Source organism: Gekko japonicus, unplaced genomic scaffold (assembly GCF_001447785.1).
Source record: "Gekko japonicus isolate JY-2015 unplaced genomic scaffold, Gekko_japonicus_V1.1 scaffold1562, whole genome shotgun sequence".
Lineage (NCBI taxonomy): Eukaryota > Metazoa > Chordata > Lepidosauria > Squamata > Gekkonidae > Gekko > Gekko japonicus.
The window spans coordinates 209,603-230,438 of NW_015169824.1; the positions used below are offsets into that span (position 1 = coordinate 209,603).

At 46.3% G+C, this 20,836-nt stretch overlaps 1 protein-coding gene and 1 pseudogene across 1 annotated transcript in view; one reads left to right on the forward strand and one right to left on the reverse strand.

Annotated features, from left to right (window-relative positions):
- LOC107115507 overlaps positions 1 to 20,836 on the reverse strand; it is a 259,349-nt pseudogene that overhangs the window by 85,180 nt on the left and 153,333 nt on the right.
- Positions 1 to 20,836, forward strand: part of LOC107115506 (zinc finger protein 420-like) — a 157,667-nt gene that overhangs the window by 43,351 nt on the left and 93,480 nt on the right. The window contains exons 6-7 of the mRNA XM_015417226.1: positions 1,632 to 2,400; positions 6,194 to 6,199. Coding sequence (XP_015272712.1) covers positions 1,632 to 2,400; positions 6,194 to 6,199 — 775 coding nt within the window. The remainder of the gene's footprint in view (positions 1 to 1,631; positions 2,401 to 6,193; positions 6,200 to 20,836) is intronic.

Sequence of the window (20,836 nt, forward strand, 5' to 3'; positions counted from 1 at the left end):
CTTTCCCTCGGCTATTATCTGTGCCGCTCACTGGATAGAAAATGAAAATGGAGGTCTGGTTCCTGAATGCCAGCATCTTACTATTGACCTTTTGGATTGTCCTCGGAAGGGGAAGATTTCTTACATTATCTGTGAAGACAGAAGAGTTTGTTTGCTTCTCTTTTCAGGGATCCGGTGACCTTGGAGGAGGTGTCTGTTCATTTCACTAAGGAAAAGTGGGCTCTGCTGGATATGGACCAAAGGAGGCTTCACCAGGAAGTCATGGAGGAGAATGGTCAGAACGTGGCCTCTCTGGGTAAGGCTCTCCTTTCTCTTGATAGACAGAAGTCATTCCGTCCAGGAAGGACCCCAGGTCTGATCTGGATGACCCAAGCTAGTCCGATCTCTTCAGCTCTCAGAACTTAAGCACAGTTGGTCCTGGTTAGTCCATGGACGGGAGACCACCAAGGAAGCCCAGGGTCGCTCTGCAGAGGCAAGCAGTGGCCAACCACCTCTGTCCATCTCTAGCCTTGACAACCCTACGGGGTCGCCATAATTCAGCCGCGACTTGAAGGCTCTTCCCACCACCATCAATAAGGACTCTGGCAGGGGTCTTCCAGTAGAGCCTCAGTAGAGGAGTGGAGTGGGTGCACACGCAGGAAAGGAATGGGCTCCTGCAACCTTCCTGGAGTCCCTAAATATTAATGTGTAAGCTAAAATTCACAAACATAAACAATTTCAACAGGAAAGAAGAGAGTTTAAAAATAAATAGGACATGGCTTCCTGTGATGAAAAACACAAAAGGCGTTACACCAGACAATATTGGGAGAGGGAGAAAATTTTTATCAACTCTCTCTCTACCCCATGCATAATTTTGTAAACCTCTATCATGTCCCCCCCCCCCCTTTGGTTGTCTGTTTTCTGGAACTTTTCAGCCTTTCTTCATAGGGAAGGTGTTCTATCCCCCTAATCATCTTGGTTGCCCTCCACTGTACTTTTTCCGGCTCTGTAATGTCTTTTTTTGAGATACGGTGACTAGAAGTGTACACAGTGTTCCAAATGAGGTTGCACCATAGCTACCCAAGTAGAGGAGGAGATCCTAAGTGTCCCACTTCAGAGGGATACTGCCTCTATAGAAGGAGGTTCCATTGATCCGTCTTGTCTCTCATGGAACTACCATGTAAGGAAGAATCAGCAATTAATTAATACGGGACAGGATTTGTTTCCCCTTCAAGTAATTTCTGCCCTGTCATTATCAAGAGCAGTTAATGTACTTCCTTTCATTCCACTTTTGCTTGAAAGTCTTACCATTGCTTTCTCTTTATTCTAGAGGTTGATGGTCCACAGAGCAAGTCCAAGGGAGAACAACAACACCAACTACTTGACAGAAAACAGAAGAAAAGATATACTGGAACAAAACAGAAGAGGAAGAACAAATGCTCTGTGTCTCAGGGTGCCCATTTGGAGGTCTTCAATGCACACCAAGGAATTAACCCTGTGGAGAAACCATATAAATGCCTGGAGTGTGGAAAGAACTTTGCTCAAAGTTCACACCTCTCTGCCCATCAAGACATCCACACGAGGGAGAAACCATATATATGCTTGGAGTGTGGAAAGAACTTTTCTCAGAGTTCACACCTTATCGCCCATCTACATATCCACACCGGGGAGAAACCATATAAATGCTTGGAGTGTGGAAAGAACTTTGCTCAGAACTCACACCTTACTACCCATCAACGAATCCACACTGGGGAGAAAGCATATAAATGCCTGGATTGTGAAAAGAGTTTTTCTTGTAGTTCACAGCTTACTAACCATCAACGTATCCACACCGGGGAGAGACCGTATAAATGCCTAGAGTGTGGGAAGAGCTTTACTGAACGTTCACACGTTACTGCCCATCAACGAATCCACACAGGGGAGAAACCATATAAATGCTTGGAGTGTGGAAAGAATTTTGCATGGAGTTCAGATCTTACTGCCCATCAACGTATCCACACTGGGGAGAAACCATATAAATGCTCGGAGTGTGGGAAGAGCTTTGCTCAGAGTTCTCACCTTACTGCTCATCAACGAATCCACACAGGGGAGAGACCATATAAATGCTTGGAGTGTGGAAAGAGTTTTGCTTGGAGTTCAGACCTTACTGCTCATCAACGTATCCACACTGGGGAGAAACCATATAAATGCTTGGAGTGTGGAAAGAATTTTGCTCAGAGTTCACAGCTTACTACCCACAAAGTTATCCACACTAGAGAGAAACCATATAAATGTTCGGATTGTGAGAAGACCTTTTCTTGTAGTTCACAGCTTAGTAAACATCAACGAATCCACTCTGGGGAGAAACCGTATGAATGTCTGGAGTGTGGAAAGAGCTTTGCTTGGAGTTCACAGCGTACTACCCATCAATGCACCCACATTGTACTACCCATCGACGAACTGCATATGTTAAGTTACACCAAAAAATTCACCCGGGGGAAAAACCATAAAAATACTAAGCCATGTTTTGCATAAAAGACTTTACACCAGGAGAGAAACAGTGCAAATATTTCTAGTTTTGCAATATCTCCAGCCTCATCACCTAGCTTACCTGGCATCATCATCTGGAGTTTTTGTGCTAAATTAGGACCATATTGTACAGCCTTTTGAACTCATATTGGTTAAGGCATGTTCAGTTCTCAGCTAAAATATTTTGATCACAAGTTATTATAACATTTGACATTTTTGCCCTACACTGTCAACACATCTTATGGAGGATGAGTGTGGCAACCCTTTTGGATTAACAGATTATGTTGTTTAGGACCAAGTCCTCTGCCCCGCTTGCTAAGCCCCTTTTGTATTTTAACCGAGAAGCTATTTTCTCCCTTCCTGTCTGCATTGCTTGCCATTCCTGCCTTCTCGGGAGTAAACCTTTGCTTCCAATACTAACAGCAGAGGCATGTTACCAAGTTTATCTGTCCCGGAAGGTTCTGATTCCCCTAATTTTTGGCACTGCACCTCCCGCTTTGGTCACTTTAACTCAAAAAGAATATTGCAGAGCTTACCCTGTGGGGAAAGGCTGAAGAGTCTGAGATTTCTCCATTTAGAAAAGAGACCAGAAGGGGGAGAGGGCCTGGTAGAGGTTTATAAAATTATGGCCAATTTTGAATCTCTCTGTTCCTTCTGGAAGCTTCAGTGTTGCACCCTTTACTTCCGTGGGTGATTGTCCCCAGACCACCGCTAGTCACCTGAAGTGCCCCAGTTTCCCAATTTGTTAGGAAATTGCTTTTGGGTCTTTAGAGAATTTATATGCCGCTGCTTTATTCCCGTAAAAAGCAGGACATGGCTTGTAAAAGACAGGATAGAGGGGCTTCCATGAATGTGCCTGGAGTGTGGTTGCTTCCTCCTCCTTCCCCCCACCCTACTTATCCATCACTCTGCCACCCCCCTAAATTAAAATAGTGCCCTTCTGTTTACCTGCAGATGGGAGTGCAGGAAGGGTCTCTCTGTGTGTGAGAGGCTGGATGCTCCCACTCCTCTTTCTCTGTGCATGCATGAACAACAGACCAGGCACTTGAGGAGAGCACTTTGAACACCGAATTCTTAAAAGAGACAACATCTTTATTGATTGCTACACAACTGTAGAATCAAGAGCATCAGCACATAGGGAAAGAATATCACAGCCTAAAGGACTATAGTGGAGCTAAGGAAATAAAACACATGAGGCTAGTCTGGAGTCCCCAGTCATAAATTTTACCTTGGCCGATTTCTCACTTGGCACTTACCCCTGGTTTTCGTCAGAGTTTTCTGCCCCGGATCATTTTGTCAATTTCACATTTAAAGCATTTCCAGCCAGTCTGCTCCGGGGGTTTCATTTTCGCATTACAGCCTTGGAGTGGTTTCCTTCAATCTATCTCCTCCCACTACCGCCCCTCACCCTCCAAACCCCTCCTATCCTCCCCCCCCCCTTTTTTTTAGACGCATGCCATTCGGTGGGAACCAGATCCTTTAACCCTTGCTGACTGTCCTAGCTGGGTGGGAGTCCCTTGCCCTAGAAGAAGAAGAAGAAGAAGAAGAGTTTGGATTTATACCCCGCCCTTCACTACCCAAAGGTGTCTCAGAGCGGCTGACAAACTCCTTTCCCTTCCCCTCCCCACAACAGACACCCTGTGAGGTGGGCGGGGCTGAGAGAGCTCTGACACAAACTGCTCTTTTTTCAAGGACAGCTGTGCCAGGGCTTGTGACTGACCCAAGGTCACATCAGCAGGTGCAAGTGGAGGAGTGGGGAATCAAACCCGGTTCTCCCAGATTAGAGTCCGCACACTTAACCACTACACCAAACTGGTAATCTTACATGTAGTATATGTTTCAGAAAGGGGGTCATCATGGGTTGTCATGGATGGAGCGTCCCCTTCTAGTGTCACGGATACAGCCGGTTACGTAGGGGAAGAGTTGCTGGACTAGAAAGGTCCTGGATGATATTTCTGCTGGTCAGAACCTGAATGGGCCTAATTTCTCAGCAAAAGATGCCAACAAGGGAGTCTAGAGACCCACAATAGAACAGCCTTGGAGAAGAGGAAGAGATGAAGGAGTGACACAGTCAGAAACAGTCTAACCCATATCCATGGATATTATTTGTTGAGGCCAGCAGGGAAAGCATCTGAGAATGGCAAAAATGCCCAAACTTCAAAGAAGTGAAGGTACAGTTCAAAGATTTGGGGGGGGGGGGTTTACTGGTTGAGGGCCAAGAGATACTCATAGACAGGAGAAACTTGTTAGAACTATTTTCAAATGGACTTGGTTATGGTCAAAAGTCACAAGGATCTAAAAACATTAAATATATTTTAAGAAGATACTGCGCTTCAGATAACTTTGTATGGTCTTTGAAGTTATACGATAATGAATTAGCCAAGAATGTGCATCCTTATCAAGGGGGACAGCCAAAAAACCCCAAAGAAGTCTTTGTTTAGGAGGAGATGTTAACAACCTGTAAATATGAGAAACTGAATTGATTGGGAACGTCATCTTAGAAAAGCATCTTGCATGTGACATGCTTTTCTTTGGGTAAGATGATGTTATGGACTCATGTAATACCTTTCCTTTAATTATCAATGTAGCATTGAAGGATGATCTAGTTTTCTTTTGACTTAGACATTGTTAAAGATGCAAATAGTTATGTTGCAATAAAGAATAAAGATCCTCTAATAGTATCACTTGTGTACTAGACCTGTAACAAACCAAAAGTGTTGTTGAGGTGTGCCTCTTCCCAGGAACAAAATGATTTGATACAGGAAAGGTTATAAGATGCCTAGGATTTCTTAAGCGTCAACCTATATCTGAATCGGGCCTGACAAGACTCATCCAGAAAACCCCACTTGTAAAGAGGAAAAAAGTTTTAACGGGTTGTGTTCCCAATTATAGGGCTATATGAACATTGGCTGCTTCACTGATCCCCACTTTCCTGGATTTTTTGGCCTTTCCAGGGGTATGACGTCCCCCTTGAGTGAGGGATGCCCTGCCTCCCAGCTCCTGGGAGGAGAACACCACTAGTTGGGACTGTCTTATTTTCATTTTCTAAAGGCCGGTTTGGTGTAGTAGTTGTTAAGTGTGTGGATTCTAATCTAGGGCCCTGTTCACACGAGATGGTTTGGGCTGGGAGAGGGACGGATTGGGGCCGTAGAAAACAGGCGCGATCCCACAGCAACATCTGGGAATTGTGTTGCGCCCGTTCCCAGCCCGTTCCCAATCCGCCCCTCTTGGCCAAAACCCGCAGCAAAAAACAACCACCTACCTTTCCGAAGGGCCACATCACTGCCGGCCGTGGGATCGCCGGCGCATCCCCGGCCCCCGGCCGTACTGCGCATGCTCGAGCATGCGCAGTTCGGCAGCCTCCCCCTCCCACTCATCTCTTCCTCCCCGGCATCTGATCGTGCCGGGGAGCAATGGTGCCGTGGCTCGAGATCGTGGGATCCCGCCGCGGCGTCTCTTTTTTGGTGCGGCTTTTAGAAGCTGCGCTTTGCCCAGTGTTTTCCCTGCCCTGTGGCAGGGGCCTAGGAGAACCAGGTTTGATTCCCCACTCCTCCACTTGCAGCTGCTGGGTAACCTTGGGCAAGCCATAGTTCTGTCAGAGCTGTTCTTGGGAGAGCTCTCTCAGCCCCACCTACCTCACACGGTGTCTGTTGTGGGGAGGTGAAGGAAAGGGAGTTTGTAAGCCGCTCTGAGATTCTGAGTGAAGGGTGAGGTATAAATCCAATCTCCTCCTCCTCCTTCTGCAGTCATTGTCCCACCCTTCCACTTCAGTTCAACCAGGCCTGGAAGAGTATCTGGGAAATGTCAACCCTGAGGAAAAATCTAGAGCAAGGTCCTAGGCCTATGAGTCAGTGTATGGGTGCCAACTCCAGCCCTGGAGATCTGGGAGTGGAGGCTATGGTGGTGTGTGTCAGGTTTTGGAGAGGATCCTGAGCAGGAATCTAAGGCCATAGAGTCCACCCTCGGCCATTGCTCAGCAGTTAATCACCTATTTGGCTCAGTGCTAAAGCACTTGCTTTGAGCTGTACAACGGGCCCATAACTTCCAAATCAATCCCCGGCGACACCCAGCTGTTCCCGGAGGACTGGCGATCCTAGTATAAACAGAGAAGCCAGGAAATTCGTGGCAAACTCAGTAGCTGAATACGTCTCGTTTGACAGCTGCCATCTCCTGTCAGCTGAATATTTGATCTGTTTCCCTGCCCAAATCTCAGTTTGAGGCCTTTGACACCAGCTACACAATCTACTCAGAATTTTCCCAGAAGGAGAGATGCTGGGAATTGAACCCGGGACCTTCAGCATGCCAAGAAGAGGGGGAACTGTGAACCTGCCGTCAGATACCTGAGAATGTGCTCAGATGAAATGGTGCAATTCGCTGTCTTCCATACTTGGGAAGTCGAAACAAGACCTATGTCTATCCAGACAGTGAAATAACAAGCAGCCGGTGAACGGATGATGACTGCAAAGGGATGTCTGTGTTAGTCTGTCCTTTACAAGATAAAACAAAAATCCAATGCTTAAGTACCCACATTGATAATGAGCCAAAAGAAGCAGGTGTTGGAGCTACCCAACTGTGGTCTGACTTAGCGGTGCATAATGTCACCTATAGCTCTCTTAAACACACTCACAGCAGCCTTTGTATCACAGCAGGCTTGCTAGTTTTCTGACCAGCCTTCTAAAGCAGGGGATTCTTCAGTTAACGTCAGGGTCAGAAACAGAGAGTTGGAAGGGACTTTAGAGGTCATCTAGACCAGCCCTCGTCGTCTCGAGGCAGGAACAGGCAAGCTAACAAAGCATTCTCAACAGGCCTCTCCGCCAGACTCTGACCAGACGGAGAACTAGATTCAGGTGGGTCGCCGTGTTGGTCTGAAGCAGCAGAACAAAGGTTCTGCTGCTTCAGGGCCAGTGGCACCTTTAAGACCAACAAAGTGTTATTCAAATAGGATTGCCAGGTGCCAGCCTCCAGGTAGGGCCTGGAGATCTCCCGCTTTTACCACTGATCCCCAGCCGACAGAGATCAGCTCCCCTGGAGAAAATGGCTGCTTTGAAGGGTAGACGCTATGGCATTGTACTATGCTGAGGCCCCTCCCCTCCCCAAACCACGCCCTCTCCTGGCTCCACCCCCAAAGTCTCCAGGTGTTTTCCAATCCAGACTTGGCAACCCTATATTCAAAGTGTAAGCTTTCATGTGCAATGCACACTTCCTCAGTTACAACGGAATAGTAGGGCTTCGGGAAATTTTATTCCACTGTTATCTGAAGAAGTGTGCTTGCAAACGAAAGCTTATACTTTGAATAAAACTTTGTTGGTCTTAAAGGTGCCGCTGGACTCAGACGGGAACCTACGTAGCTTCCCCGGGCTTGTTCCTAAGAAAAACTGGATCCAGGGACCATGAAACCCGACTCCTTCCCGTGCACATCTGGTGGGGGAGGAGTCCCCCCCCACGTGCCCTCCAAAAATCAAGCCACAACCCAGAAAAAAACAACCCCTTCCTCTTGGGAGGAGCACAACAGCCGATGCCGGAGGACCAGAAGGTTCTCCGCATATTCCATGCAATTCTTGGGGAACAAAAGATGGTACTTTCCCAACATCTACAGAGGGATCGCTTTGCCTCCAGTCACTCCAGACTTGCTGCCTCCCCCCGTCCGCCCCCCAAATTCTGAACCTCAGGAGGCCTTCCTTAGGATCTTGGAGACAAGAGCGAGCTGAAGCTGGGATGGAATAGGGGGCCCTCTGTAGAGAGTCAATGCAAGGGTTAATTGGACAGAGTCTCCCTTGCTAGAGAGCCGTCCACCGAGAAGGGCCAGGTGACTTGCCGCCGTCATGTCCTGATCGGTTGTCCCAAGCGCATGGGGATCGACTACCGCTGTGTCAGGGGAAGGAGCGACGGGATCAGTGCACCGGCAGGTTGTTTTTTAAAAAAAGAAAAAACTAGGTAAGCGATAACACCACATTTCCTTTGCAAAATGTCCCCGTGGCTTTGACAGTGGAATAGTGCTGCAGAGGGGTGGCCGTCGTGTCTGGGCGTTCCTCCATAGATCCCTGCGCTCTTTACCACCCAGGCGCTCCAGAGTTGAGCCGTAATACTTCCTTAACATTATTAACCAGAGGACAGGAATACAGGCGAAGAGCTGCTGGCCTTGACCGCAGAGATCATGCCAACAAGGGATGTTGGAGAGGGGTAAGAAGCAAAGGAGTGATACAGTAATAACATGGCCTCTTGTAGACTGGAAACCATTTAACCCATATCAGTGGATATTATTTGGTCGAGGCCCAGGAGGAGGGAGGACGTCTGAGAATGGCAAAAATGTCCAAACTGTGCAGAAGTGAAGCTAGAGTTCAAAGATGGGGGCCAACACATATTCATAGATATGAGAAACATGTGATTACTATTTTTAGATAGGCTTTGTAATGGTGAACCAGTAGCAAGAATGAAAAAAAAGTTCTTATGAATTCTAAGAAGATATTCAAGAACAGAGAACTTGGCATGGTGTTTGAAGTTATAACACAATTAGTGACCCCAGAATGTGCATCCTTATCAGTCAGTCAGTCAACCTTTATTGGCATAGATAAAATACAGCATGGATCACATTTTAAGATACAAATAAAAATGTGTTAATATAAAAACAGTGAACCCTCCAGGGCTTTGACCTTATATTCTCTTACCCTCACCTAAGGAAATGATTGCTACCGTCCTCAGAGACCATCTTGTCTGCATGGAGCACTTTATCTGTTGTTGTGATTTAATGGTTTTTATTGTTTTATGTATGGGCTTATGCCCCTGTGTGAGCCGCCCGTTCGCTGGGAGGGCGGGGTAAAAATGCGAATAAATAAATAAATAATAGCGATAGAGAGAAATCGCGCTACTGAGAAAGTCATATGAGGGCGGAGATCTGATAAAAGGAAAGATATAAGTCTCTCTTCAGGTAGACTATGCTTATTATCCAGAAGGGGGCTGATTAAAACATCCTGAACCCTATTATAAAATTCACGGCTGAACAAGATGTGAGCGATTGATTCTGGTACACATCTTTAGATCATACTTTAGGAATACTTTTATTCACCAGAGGAGAGCTCTATCAAATACTGATAAGTTATGGTGTATTGAAGCTCCTCTACACTTGCTCCATCTGGCTTCTTATTTACTACGAGCCTTGATTCCAGTGTGAGTTTCTGTGAGTCAAAGATCACTCTTTCAAATACAGGTCTCGTGTTTGTGTGTGTGTGTGTGTATAATTATGTGTGTGTGTGTATAAGGCCCATTGTGGAAATAAATTCAACGAACAGCCGTATTTTACTGACAGAACCAATCTTGGTTGTCTAGCAATTTTTCACAGTTTATTCAGACAGGAAAGTGGCCAAGCTGGCAGTGGGCGGGGGAGGGGGTTACTCTGAAAGTCTGTGACTGGTCCGAAATCACAGCTTCCACAGCAAGAACCCTATGCCTAGGGTAGTCAACCTCCAGGTGGAGCCTGAAGATCGCCGGGTATCACAACAGAACTCCACACAACAGATCTCTTTCTCCCCCCCACCCCGAGAAAATAACTGCTTTGGAGCTTGGGCTCTATGGCATTTTGTTCAGCTGAGGCCTCTCCCCTCCCCAAACTCTGGCTTCCTTAGACTGGCTTCCTTAGAATCGGTTGGCCCTCCCGGGTCCTAAGGACACTAGGCTGTCAACAACCAGGGCCAGGGCCTTTTCAGTGGTGGCCCCAGCCTGGTGGAATGAGCTTCCAAAGAAGATCAGGGCCCTGTGGGACCTTTTACAGTTCTGCAGGGCCTCTAGAACAGAGCTCTTCCGCCAGGCTTTTGGGAGCCGCCACCACCAATAAATAACATCAGTTGGTTAAAAAGGAGAGGGCCCTGGATCCTGAAAACTGCCATCAACAGCCTTAAAGAACAGCGAACCCTGCAGGGACATCCAACTAACATCGAGAGCTGACTGTGAGTGGAGAACGTTCTACACTGGCTGATACCGCTATATGACTATTAAGTACTAGCACTTTATTAGGATTTTATATTTGTTTTAACCACAACTATGTTTTAATGTAATTATCTGTTTTTATGTGAGCTGCCCTGAGCCCGCTTCGACCAGGAGGGCGGGGTAAAAAAAGCTGGAAAATAAATAAATAAATAAATAAGACACGGAATATCTAGGAATTTCCCAACCTGGAGCTGGCAACCCTAGTCAGGACTGGCCCCAATGAGTTCCTCACAAAGGCCTGGAAAGGGTTTCCTTCCTTTGTCTTTTTACTGACAGAACCAAGCTTGGTTACCTACCAACAACCACTGAGGGAAAAGTTAGTCCCACAGAGGAGCCAAGCAGGAGAAGTGCCTTCGTCAGGAGAGAGAGCCGTTTGCCAGTTATTCTGACAGGGAACAGTGGCTGAAGTGGGAGTGGTCGGGGAAGAGTAGCAGACTCAGCATCCAGCCAATGGCATGTGAGTAGTTTTGAGTGGCGACTGATGGGCCAATGGCTGATGGAGCACATTGCACAGCCAGTGGGAGAGCTGGAAACGGCCAGTACGCCAAGAGGATTATTATACAGAGATATGATCCTCTGTGTGTGCGCACACACGCATGCATGTGTATGTGTATAGGTGTGTATCAGGGACATCTGCCAGTCCCACTGAGTTGTTGTTCCCGGCTCCCATTCCTGGAACCCCTGGACAACTTCCCAGACCAGTTTACCTGTGAGTTCTCGAGGTGGGCTTCCACACTGCAGGCTGTGGAAGGTCAGTAGTTCAGCAGTTCGAGACCCGAATTGCCGCATGACGGAGTGAGCTCCGGTCTCTAGTTCCAGCTCCTGCCAACCTAGCAGTTCGAAAGCAAGAAATTGCAGGTAGATAAATAGGGACCACTTCGGTGGGAAGGTCACAGCGTTCCGTGCACCTTGGTGTATAGTCATGCCGGCCACATGACCATGGAAACATCTTCGGACAGCGCTGGCTCTTCGGCTTTGAAACAGAGATGAGCACCGCAACCCTAGAGTCGGATTCGACTGGCAAGGGAACCTTTACATTTACCTTTTAAATAAATACAAATAATCAGCTATCCAGTACAGTCTCGTCAGGTCACGACAACAAAGCTAACTTTCTATCTAGTAGTCTTCATACCTACGTTGGAAATGGCAGGTCTTTCACAGCCTAAAACCAGTCTTTCCATTGCAATTAGCCGTAACGGAAGAGTATCCCAGCATAACATAACTTGGCGTAGTATAATGTAGCATATCCTAGCACAAAACTCTTACCAGCTTATAGTCCCAGTTATAGTTTTTTGCCCCTTCAAGTCAGGTGGTCTCTCTCATCCAACCAAAGATCTTTTCTAGGAATCTTTGAGAAAGCTCTTATTTTCTACTGCGTGGATCACATGAATCTGACTTAACACTGAATCAGACCATCGGTCCCTCAAGGTCGGTACTGCCTACACAGGCTGGCAGGAGCTCTCCAGTGTCGCTGGCAGAGGTCTTTCCCATCACCTACTGCCTGGTCCTTTTCATTGGAGATGCTGGGGATTGAACCTGGGACCTTCTGCATGCCAAGCAGATGCTTTCCCACAGAAAGCTGCAGCCCCTCCCCACCCCTTCCAGAAGATGCTACCTTCTGCTCCTAATTTCCCCCGTCCCATCATGTTATTTTGTCAAGCACAGGTTCTCATGACGTACCCAGTTAGCACGTTCCATTGTCCAGCCTTGAGTAACGCTGGTAGTAATAAGACCGCTGAAATCACAGACACCTCTAAGCTCAAACTAGGCCTTATAATATTGAAGTTAACTCTTTCGGTGGAATGAGGGTGCTTAGCCTCACAGTGTGTGTGTGTGTAAACAGATTTGGCTTTGCAGGAGTTCGTAGATCTGGCAGTTCCCGTAACAGAGGAATCTAGCACACAAGGAGGGTGATTCACGGGTCCTGGTGGAGGCTACTTGGAGAGGAAGGGAGAATGAGGGGAGAGATGGACTCACCTTCCCCTGAAGTGAGAAAAGGCCCACTGGGGCTGAGAGCAGAAGGGAGCTGTGGGAAGGAACTGTGCAGAAAAACTTGAGAGACAACATCCTTCCTCCAGATGTGCAGTGCCAGGATAGTTCTGATCACGAGGCAGGACAGTGAGAATCTTATCTCGCACCCACCCACCCCCCGGAGCTGAGATGCAGAGTGCTTGGAAAGTACAGAATGCCTTCCAAAGGAGAGGGCCCTGGATCCTGAAAACTGCCATCAACAGCCTTAAAGAACAGCGAACCCTGCAGGGACATCCAACTAACATCGAGAGCTGACTGTGAGTGGAGAACGTTCTACACTGGCTGATACCGCTATATGACTATTAAGTACTAGCACTTTATTAGGATTTTATATTTGTTTTAACCACAACTATGTTTTAATGTAATTATCTGTTTTTATGTGAGCTGCCCTGAGCCCGCTTCGACCAGGAGGGCGGGGTAAAAAAAGCTGGAAAATAAATAAATAAATAAATAAGACACGGAATATCTAGGAATTTCCCAACCTGGAGCTGGCAACCCTAGTCAGGACTGGCCCCAATGAGTTCCTCACAAAGGCCTGGAAAGGGTTTCCTTCCTTTGTCTTTTTACTGACAGAACCAAGCTTGGTTACCTACCAACAACCACTGAGGGAAAAGTTAGTCCCACAGAGGAGCCAAGCAGGAGAAGTGCCTTCGTCAGGAGAGAGAGCCGTTTGCCAGTTATTCTGACAGGGAACAGTGGCTGAAGTGGGAGTGGGCGGGGAAGAGGAGCAGACTCAGCATCCAGCCAATGGCATGTGAGTAGTTTTGAGTGGCGACTGATGGGCCAATGGCTGATGGAGCACATTGCACAGCCAGTGGGAGAGCTGGAAACGGCCAGTACGCCAAGAGGATTATTATACAGAGATATGATCCTCTGTGTGTGCGCACACACGCATGCATGTGTATGTGTATAGGTGTGTATCAGGGACATCTGCCAGTCCCACTGAGTTGTTGTTCCCGGCTCCCATTCCTGGAACCCCTGGACAACTTCCCAGACCAGTTTACCTGTGAGTTCTCGAGGTGGGCTTCCACACTGCAGGCTGTGGAAGGTCAGTAGTTCAGCAGTTCGAGACCCGAATTGCCGCATGACGGAGTGAGCTCCGGTCTCTAGTTCCAGCTCCTGCCAACCTAGCAGTTCGAAAGCAAGAAATTGCAGGTAGATAAATAGGGACCACTTCGGTGGGAAGGTCACAGCGTTCCGTGCACCTTGGTGTATAGTCATGCCGGCCACATGACCATGGAAACATCTTCGGACAGCGCTGGCTCTTCGGCTTTGAAACAGAGATGAGCACCGCAACCCTAGAGTCGGATTCGACTGGCAAGGGAACCTTTACATTTACCTTTTAAATAAATACAAATAATCAGCTATCCAGTACAGTCTCGTCAGGTCACGACAACAAAGCTAACTTTCTATCTAGTAGTCTTCATACCTACGTTGGAAATGGCAGGTCTTTCACAGCCTAAAACCAGTCTTTCCATTGCAATTAGCCGTAACGGAAGAGTATCCCAGCATAACATAACTTGGCGTAGTATAATGTAGCATATCCTAGCACAAAACTCTTACCAGCTTATAGTCCCAGTTATAGTTTTTTGCCCCTTCAAGTCAGGTGGTCTCTCTCATCCAACCAAAGATCTTTTCTAGGAATCTTTGAGAAAGCTCTTATTTTCTACTGCGTGGATCACATGAATCTGACTTAACACTGAATCAGACCATCGGTCCCTCAAGGTCGGTACTGCCTACACAGGCTGGCAGGAGCTCTCCAGTGTCGCTGGCAGAGGTCTTTCCCATCACCTACTGCCTGGTCCTTTTCATTGGAGATGCTGGGGATTGAACCTGGGACCTTCTGCCTGCCAAGCAGATGCTTTCCCACAGAAAGCTGCAGCCCCTCCCCACCCCTTCCAGAAGATGCTACCTTCTGCTCCTAATTTCCCCCGTTCCATCATGTTATTCTGTCAAGCACAGGTTCTCATGACGTACCCAGTTAGAACATTCCATTGTCCAGCCTTGAGTAACGCTGGTAATAACAAGACCGCTGAAATCACAGACACCTCTAAGCTCAAACTAGGCCTTATAATATTGAAGTTAACTCTTTCGGTGGAATGAGGGTGCTTAGCCTCACAGTGTGTGTGTGTGTAAACAGATTTGGCTTTGCAGGAGTTCGTAGATCTGGCAGTTCCCGTAACAGAGGAATCTAGCACACAAGGAGGGTGATTCACGGGTCCTGGTGGAGGCTACTTGGAGAGGAAGGGAGAATGAGGGGAGAGATGGACTCACCTTCCCCTGAAGTGAGAAAAGGCCCACTGGGGCTGAGAGCAGAAGGGAGCTGTGGGAAGGAACTGTGCAGAAAAACTTGAGAGACAACATCCTTCCTCCAGATGTGCAGTGCCAGGATAGTTCTGATCACGAGGCAGGACAGTGAGAATCTTATCTCGCACCCACCCACCCCCCGGAGCTGAGATGCAGAGTGCTTGGAAAGTACAGAATGCCTTCCATTTACCTTCTTATCTGTCCAGGTGGCGCCATACGGTCTTTGCCATCTCTTTGTGGCAGAGAGAAAGCAGCTTCCGTGCAGCCTAAAGGGGTAAGTGTGGAACTCTGGATCATTCCCCTGGGGTCCCCTCCTCACCTCCCTTGGTCAAGGAGAATCTCCTTCTGTCTCTTTCCCTCGGCTATTATCTGAGCCGCTCACTGGATAGAAAATGAAAATGGAGGTCTGGTTCCTGAATGCCAGCATCTTACTATTGACCTTTTGGATTGTCCTCGGAAGGGGAAGATTTCTTACATTATCTGTGAAGACAGAAGAGTTTGTTTGCTTCTCTTTTCAGGGATCCGGTGACCTTGGAGGAGGTGTCTGTTCATTTCACTAAGGAAAAGTGGGCTCTGCTGGATATGGACCAAAGGAGGCTTCACCAGGAAGTCATGGAGGAGAATTGTCAGGACGTGGCCTCTCTGGGTAAGGCTCTCCTTTCTCTTGATAGACAGAAGTCATTCCGTCCAGGAAGGACCCCAGGTCTGATCTGGATGACCCAAGCTAGTCCAATCTCTTCAGCTCTCAGAACTTAAGCACAGTTGGTCCTGGTTAGTCCATGGACGGGAGACCACCAAGGAAGCCCAGGGTCGCTCTGCAGGGGCAAGCAGTGGCCAACCCCCTCTGTCCGTCTCTAGCCTTGGCAACCCTACGGGGTCGCCATAATTCAGCCGCGACTTGAAGGCTCTTCCCACCACCATCAATAAGGACTCTGGCAGGGGTCTTCCAGTGGAGCCTCAGTAGAGGAGTGGAGTGGGTGCATGCGCAGGAAAGGAATGGGCTTCTGCATCCTTCCTGGAGTCCCTAAATATTAATGCGTAGGCTAAGATATTGGTTTGCAAACGAAAAGGAATGTGGCAGAGGAGGACGGGCCATTCCCAAATTCCCCATTGCGGACTGAGCCGGCTCATTGTTCTACAGGACGAACAAGACCTTGAGTTCAGGGGGAAATCCATTGAAAGCAGAACAGGAGGGCATTGGCCTCAGGAACCGATCATGCGATGTCAGCGGGGCCTCTTCTTGGGCCTATCAGAGGAGCCATGGAAATGAGCGTTTTGAGTAATAGCGATTAGAATATTTTCATTTGTATAGGTTCCTCAATATGAATTTTCAAAAGTTTGAAAAGACATTTCCTTGTCCCGAGGGCATCAGAGCCTCCCACAATAGTTGAGGAGGATAACTGTGGGGTGGAAGGGGCAGAGGAGATGAACTGGGATCCCTGTACTGTGTTCATTCTTCTTCCACCAGTGTAGGCCTAGGCGTCGCTCAGTGATTCAGTAAAACGAGGCGGCGAAGGCCTGAAGGACAAACCAAGAAAAACAGGATTTTAGCAGGTGGAGTCTTGCTGTATGGCAGAGGTGGCCAAACTGCAGCTTGGGAGCCACATAACGGCTCTTTCACACAGTCTAGCTTTCAGGAGTTTAAAAAATTTGATTTCTCCTTTTTGCCAGTATGAGTGGCTGGGGTTCAGGCAGCCTTGTTTAAAAATCTGAATGTTTTTTAAAGCTGGAATGTCTGTAAGTCATTGGTCCTTTTCTTTCCTCCAAAGGAGGACTTCTGGTTCCCAAACCTGATTCCATTTCCCTAGTGGAAGATGCAGGAGATCCATCCGTCCAAGAAGCAGAAGAAACAGAGAGATCAGCAGGTATCTGTTTATTTGACCCGACAGCTTCATACCCGACAGCTTCATATCCGAATATTATAAACGATTCTACCATATATTAGTCCAACCTTTAACAGACATGTTCAACCATATTTTCAATATAAACACTGTCCCTCCAACTTGTAAGTCAGCAAAAATTACAGTCCTACCCAAACCAGAAAAGATAAAGGAAACCCAAAATCATACTGTCCAATATCACTTTTAAGCAATGACTACAAGATATTTACATCTCTTTTATCGGCAAGACTCAACCGAGTTATACCCAGATATATACACCAAGACCAGACAGGATTTATACCCCAGCAGGACATAACAGATAATGTAAGAAAAACCATAGATATTATTCATGACTGTAAACACTATAAAATATAACCCTCTTTAATATTATCTTTAGATACAGAAAAGGACTTCGTTGAATTCAAATATCTCTTTAATTGGCTAGAACATATGCATTTTGGTAAAAAAAAATATTCATGCAATAAAATCTATATATAATTCCCCTACAGCTAGCTTCTATATCAATGATTTATATTCCAATGAATTTGTATTAAAGAGAGGAACCAACAAGTATTCTCTGTCCCCCTTACTTTTTGCCGTAGTTATAGAGCCACTAGCATCAAACATACGCAACAACCCCTTAGTCTCAAGCTTGCAAGTGAAAAGTTATCATATTAAAGCAAGCTTATTTGCTGACGATATGACCACCTATATCACTAACCCTACAACAACAACAACACCTCTCTTCCAAACCCTTGTTAAAGTCTGGACTACACATCAACCAGTCCAAGACTGGGCTATATCCCATAAAACTTACTCCAGAAATTTCATTATACTTGAGGCAACACTACTCATTTCAATGGACCGAGCAATTCTGGCAATTTGTTGTTGTTCAGTCGCACAGTCGAGTCCGACTCTTCGCGACCCCATGGACCAGATCACACCAGGCCTTCCTGTCTTCCGTCGTCCTCTGAAGTTTGCTCAACTTCATGTTCGTTGCATCTATGACACTGTCTAACCATCTCATCCTTTGCCGTCCCCGTCTTCTTTGACCTTCAATCTTTCCCAGCATCAGGGTCTTCTCCAGTGAGTGCTCCCTTCTCATTTGGTGGCCAAAGTATTTGAGCTTCAGTTTCATTATCTGGCCTTCCAGGGAACAGTCAGGGTTGATTTCTTTTGTTGTTGTTGTTGTTGTTCAGTCGCACAATCGAGTCTGACTCTTCACGACCCCATGGACCAGGTCACGCCAGGCCTTCCTGTCTTCCGCCGTCCTCTGAAGTTTACTCAATTTCATGTTCGTTGCATCTATGACACTGTCTAACCATCTCATCCTTTGCTGTCCCCGTCTTCTTTGACCTTCAATCTTTCCCAGCATCAGGGTCTTCTCCAGTGAGTGCTCCCAGGGCCGGCCCGAGGGGTTTGTGCGCCCTAGGCGAGGCCGCCTCGCGGCGCCCCCCTCAGATGCCAACTTCCCGGTGGGGTCTGGAGACCTCCCACGACTTCCCCTTCTATTTGCCAAGGAGTGATGGGGCTGGATGCCACGATCTTAGTTTTTTTGATGTTGAGCTTCAAGCCCACTTTTGCACTCTCCTCTTTCACTCTAAGCAAGAGGCTCTTTAGGTCCTCTTCACTTTCTGCGACTTAAAAGATACTCTAAAATATAACCACACTGAAATTAATGACAAAGTCTGAATCCTACTCAAAACATGGGACTCCAAATTCCTAACTTGGTTTGAATGCATTAACCTAGTCAAATCCTTCATTCTGTCAAAAATTTTATATTACTTTCGTGCTCTACCCATAAATATCCCCCCAAACCTCCTTAAATCTTGGCAAAGAAACCTGAATGTCTTTATATGGCATTCCCGCAAGCCCAGAGTAAACTTCCATACAATTCATAAACTTAGACCTTACGGGGGGCTAGCAGTTCCTGATCTTAACCTATATTATTCAGCCACTAACCTTTCCAGCCTAGTCAAACAATACCACCATTCGTACAAGGCAGACTGGAAAATTTTAGAAGACACATATCTCCAAACATGATCCTTCCCAGAAGCACTCTGGAGACCGTACAACTTCAGACTAAACAAACATGCTACTCATACCTTTTTAAGTGCAATCTTTAAAACATGGGATAGTTTTAAGAAGTTTCTGGCAGCTACGGGGAACCCAATTAAAAACTTTTTTGGACTATTATGGTTCGCTGCAGGCTAAAACCCCAACTCCTTTCCCAAATGTAAGTCTACAAACTTAACTAGATTTATTGATGTAACTAAGCATGGAAAAATATTAGAAAAAGCAACGCTTGGAAAAATCTAGACACATCACCCTACCGTGGTTTGAATACTTGCAGATAGCACATCTGTTCAACTCATTTAAAGACAACATAAATTTTAACAGGCCCCTTAATCTCTTTGAAAGACTGCTAAGTTCAAACTCCTTCCATAAGAAATGGGCAATTTCAGTGATTTATAAATCTCTGTTAACGGAACCTCATTTCAACACCATCTCAAAAAGCATGGCACAAAGACCTAGATAGGACCTTGTCAGAAAAACAATGGTTACAAATCTGGGGATCCCCAATTTACAATTCAAGATTTTATTTATTTATTTTTTTTGAGATGCCAATGTTGGATCAGGCCAAAGGCCCATCCAGCCCAACACTCTGTATCACACATTGGCCAGAAATACCAGTGCCATCAGGAGGTCCACCAGTGGGGCCAGGACATTAGAAGCCCTCCCACTGTTGACCCCCCCAAGCACCAAGAAGATCTATCCCTATACAGTCTCAGGCATCCAAAATACTTCTTAGATGGAGATATGTCTCCATCACAATCCCCTTTATTCTGGAAACGATGTGGTAAACATGGATCATTTTTCCACAATTGGTGGCAATGCCCTCCAATCAACAATTTCTGGTCATTAGTTCTACAGGAAATTAAGAAGGTCACAGGACATGTCCTTCCGAAAGACCCTGCGCAAATCCTTTTGAACCTATGGCCCAAAACTCAAATCTTCAACAGAGATAAGGAACTAATTTCAATTCTACTTACTGCCGCAAAAAGCATCATTGCCATGAAATGGAAAAGCAAGGCCTTTCCCACAATTGATCTCTGGTACAGAAAAGTCTGGGACTACTTCATGTTTGATAAAATCGCAGACTGGGTAGCTCAATACGAAACAACAGTTGAATGCAAGAATGTAATGTTGAAATGGGCTGGGTTTATAGAAACACAAAATGACCTAGTAAATAACGTTGGGCAAAACAGATGGGTAGCTCAAACTGCTTTATTCTTGTTTTATTGAATTAAAATAAACTTCAAGGAAAAGCTGACTACAATTGTAAAAAAGAATACAAGTAAAGGAGGAAATAGGCACAGGTTAATAATAGTAACAAGAAGCTATGGGGTCAGAGTAATGTTGTACAAGAATCTACAATTGTAAAAACCCCTTTTATTATAAGTTATGTGCTTTAAGCTTTATGTTTTGTCTCTTTGAATTCTTCATCGTATCTTGTTGATTTCATTAAATAATTTTTAAAAAAAAATTAAAAAGAGAGAGATTCAGTCAAACGAGGCGGCGAAGGCCTGAAGAACAAACCAAGAAAAACAGGATTTTAGCAGGTGAAGTCTTGCTGCATGTCAAAATGAGCTTCACCCACTGAATTCCTGCCTGCCATTCTTCTTTTGAATTTCATTGAGCAGAGGCTGTCTTCCCATACTAGGCTGCAGAGAAAGGAAAGACAAAGAATGCCATTCTGAGCTCTGTTCAGATTGAGAGAGGTACAAAAAAAAAGTCCATAATAAAGAAAATCGATTTATAAATCTGAAAGAGAATTTCCAGATTTTTAGGAGTCTGAGGATCCATCACCACCTTTTCCCAGTTTGGAGAGCCAGTTTGGTGTAGTGGTTAAGTGTGCGGACTCTAATCTGGGAGAACCGGGTTTGATTCCCCACTCCTCCACTTGCACCTGCTGATGTGACCTGCTCTTTCAGGAACAGCTGTGCCAGAGCTTGTGACTGACCCAAGGTCACATCAGCAGGTGCAAGTGGAGGAGTGGGGAATCAAACCCGGTTCTCCCAGATTAGAGTCCGCACACTTAACCACTACACCAAACTGGCAGTTTGTGTCAGAGCTCTCTCAGCCCCACC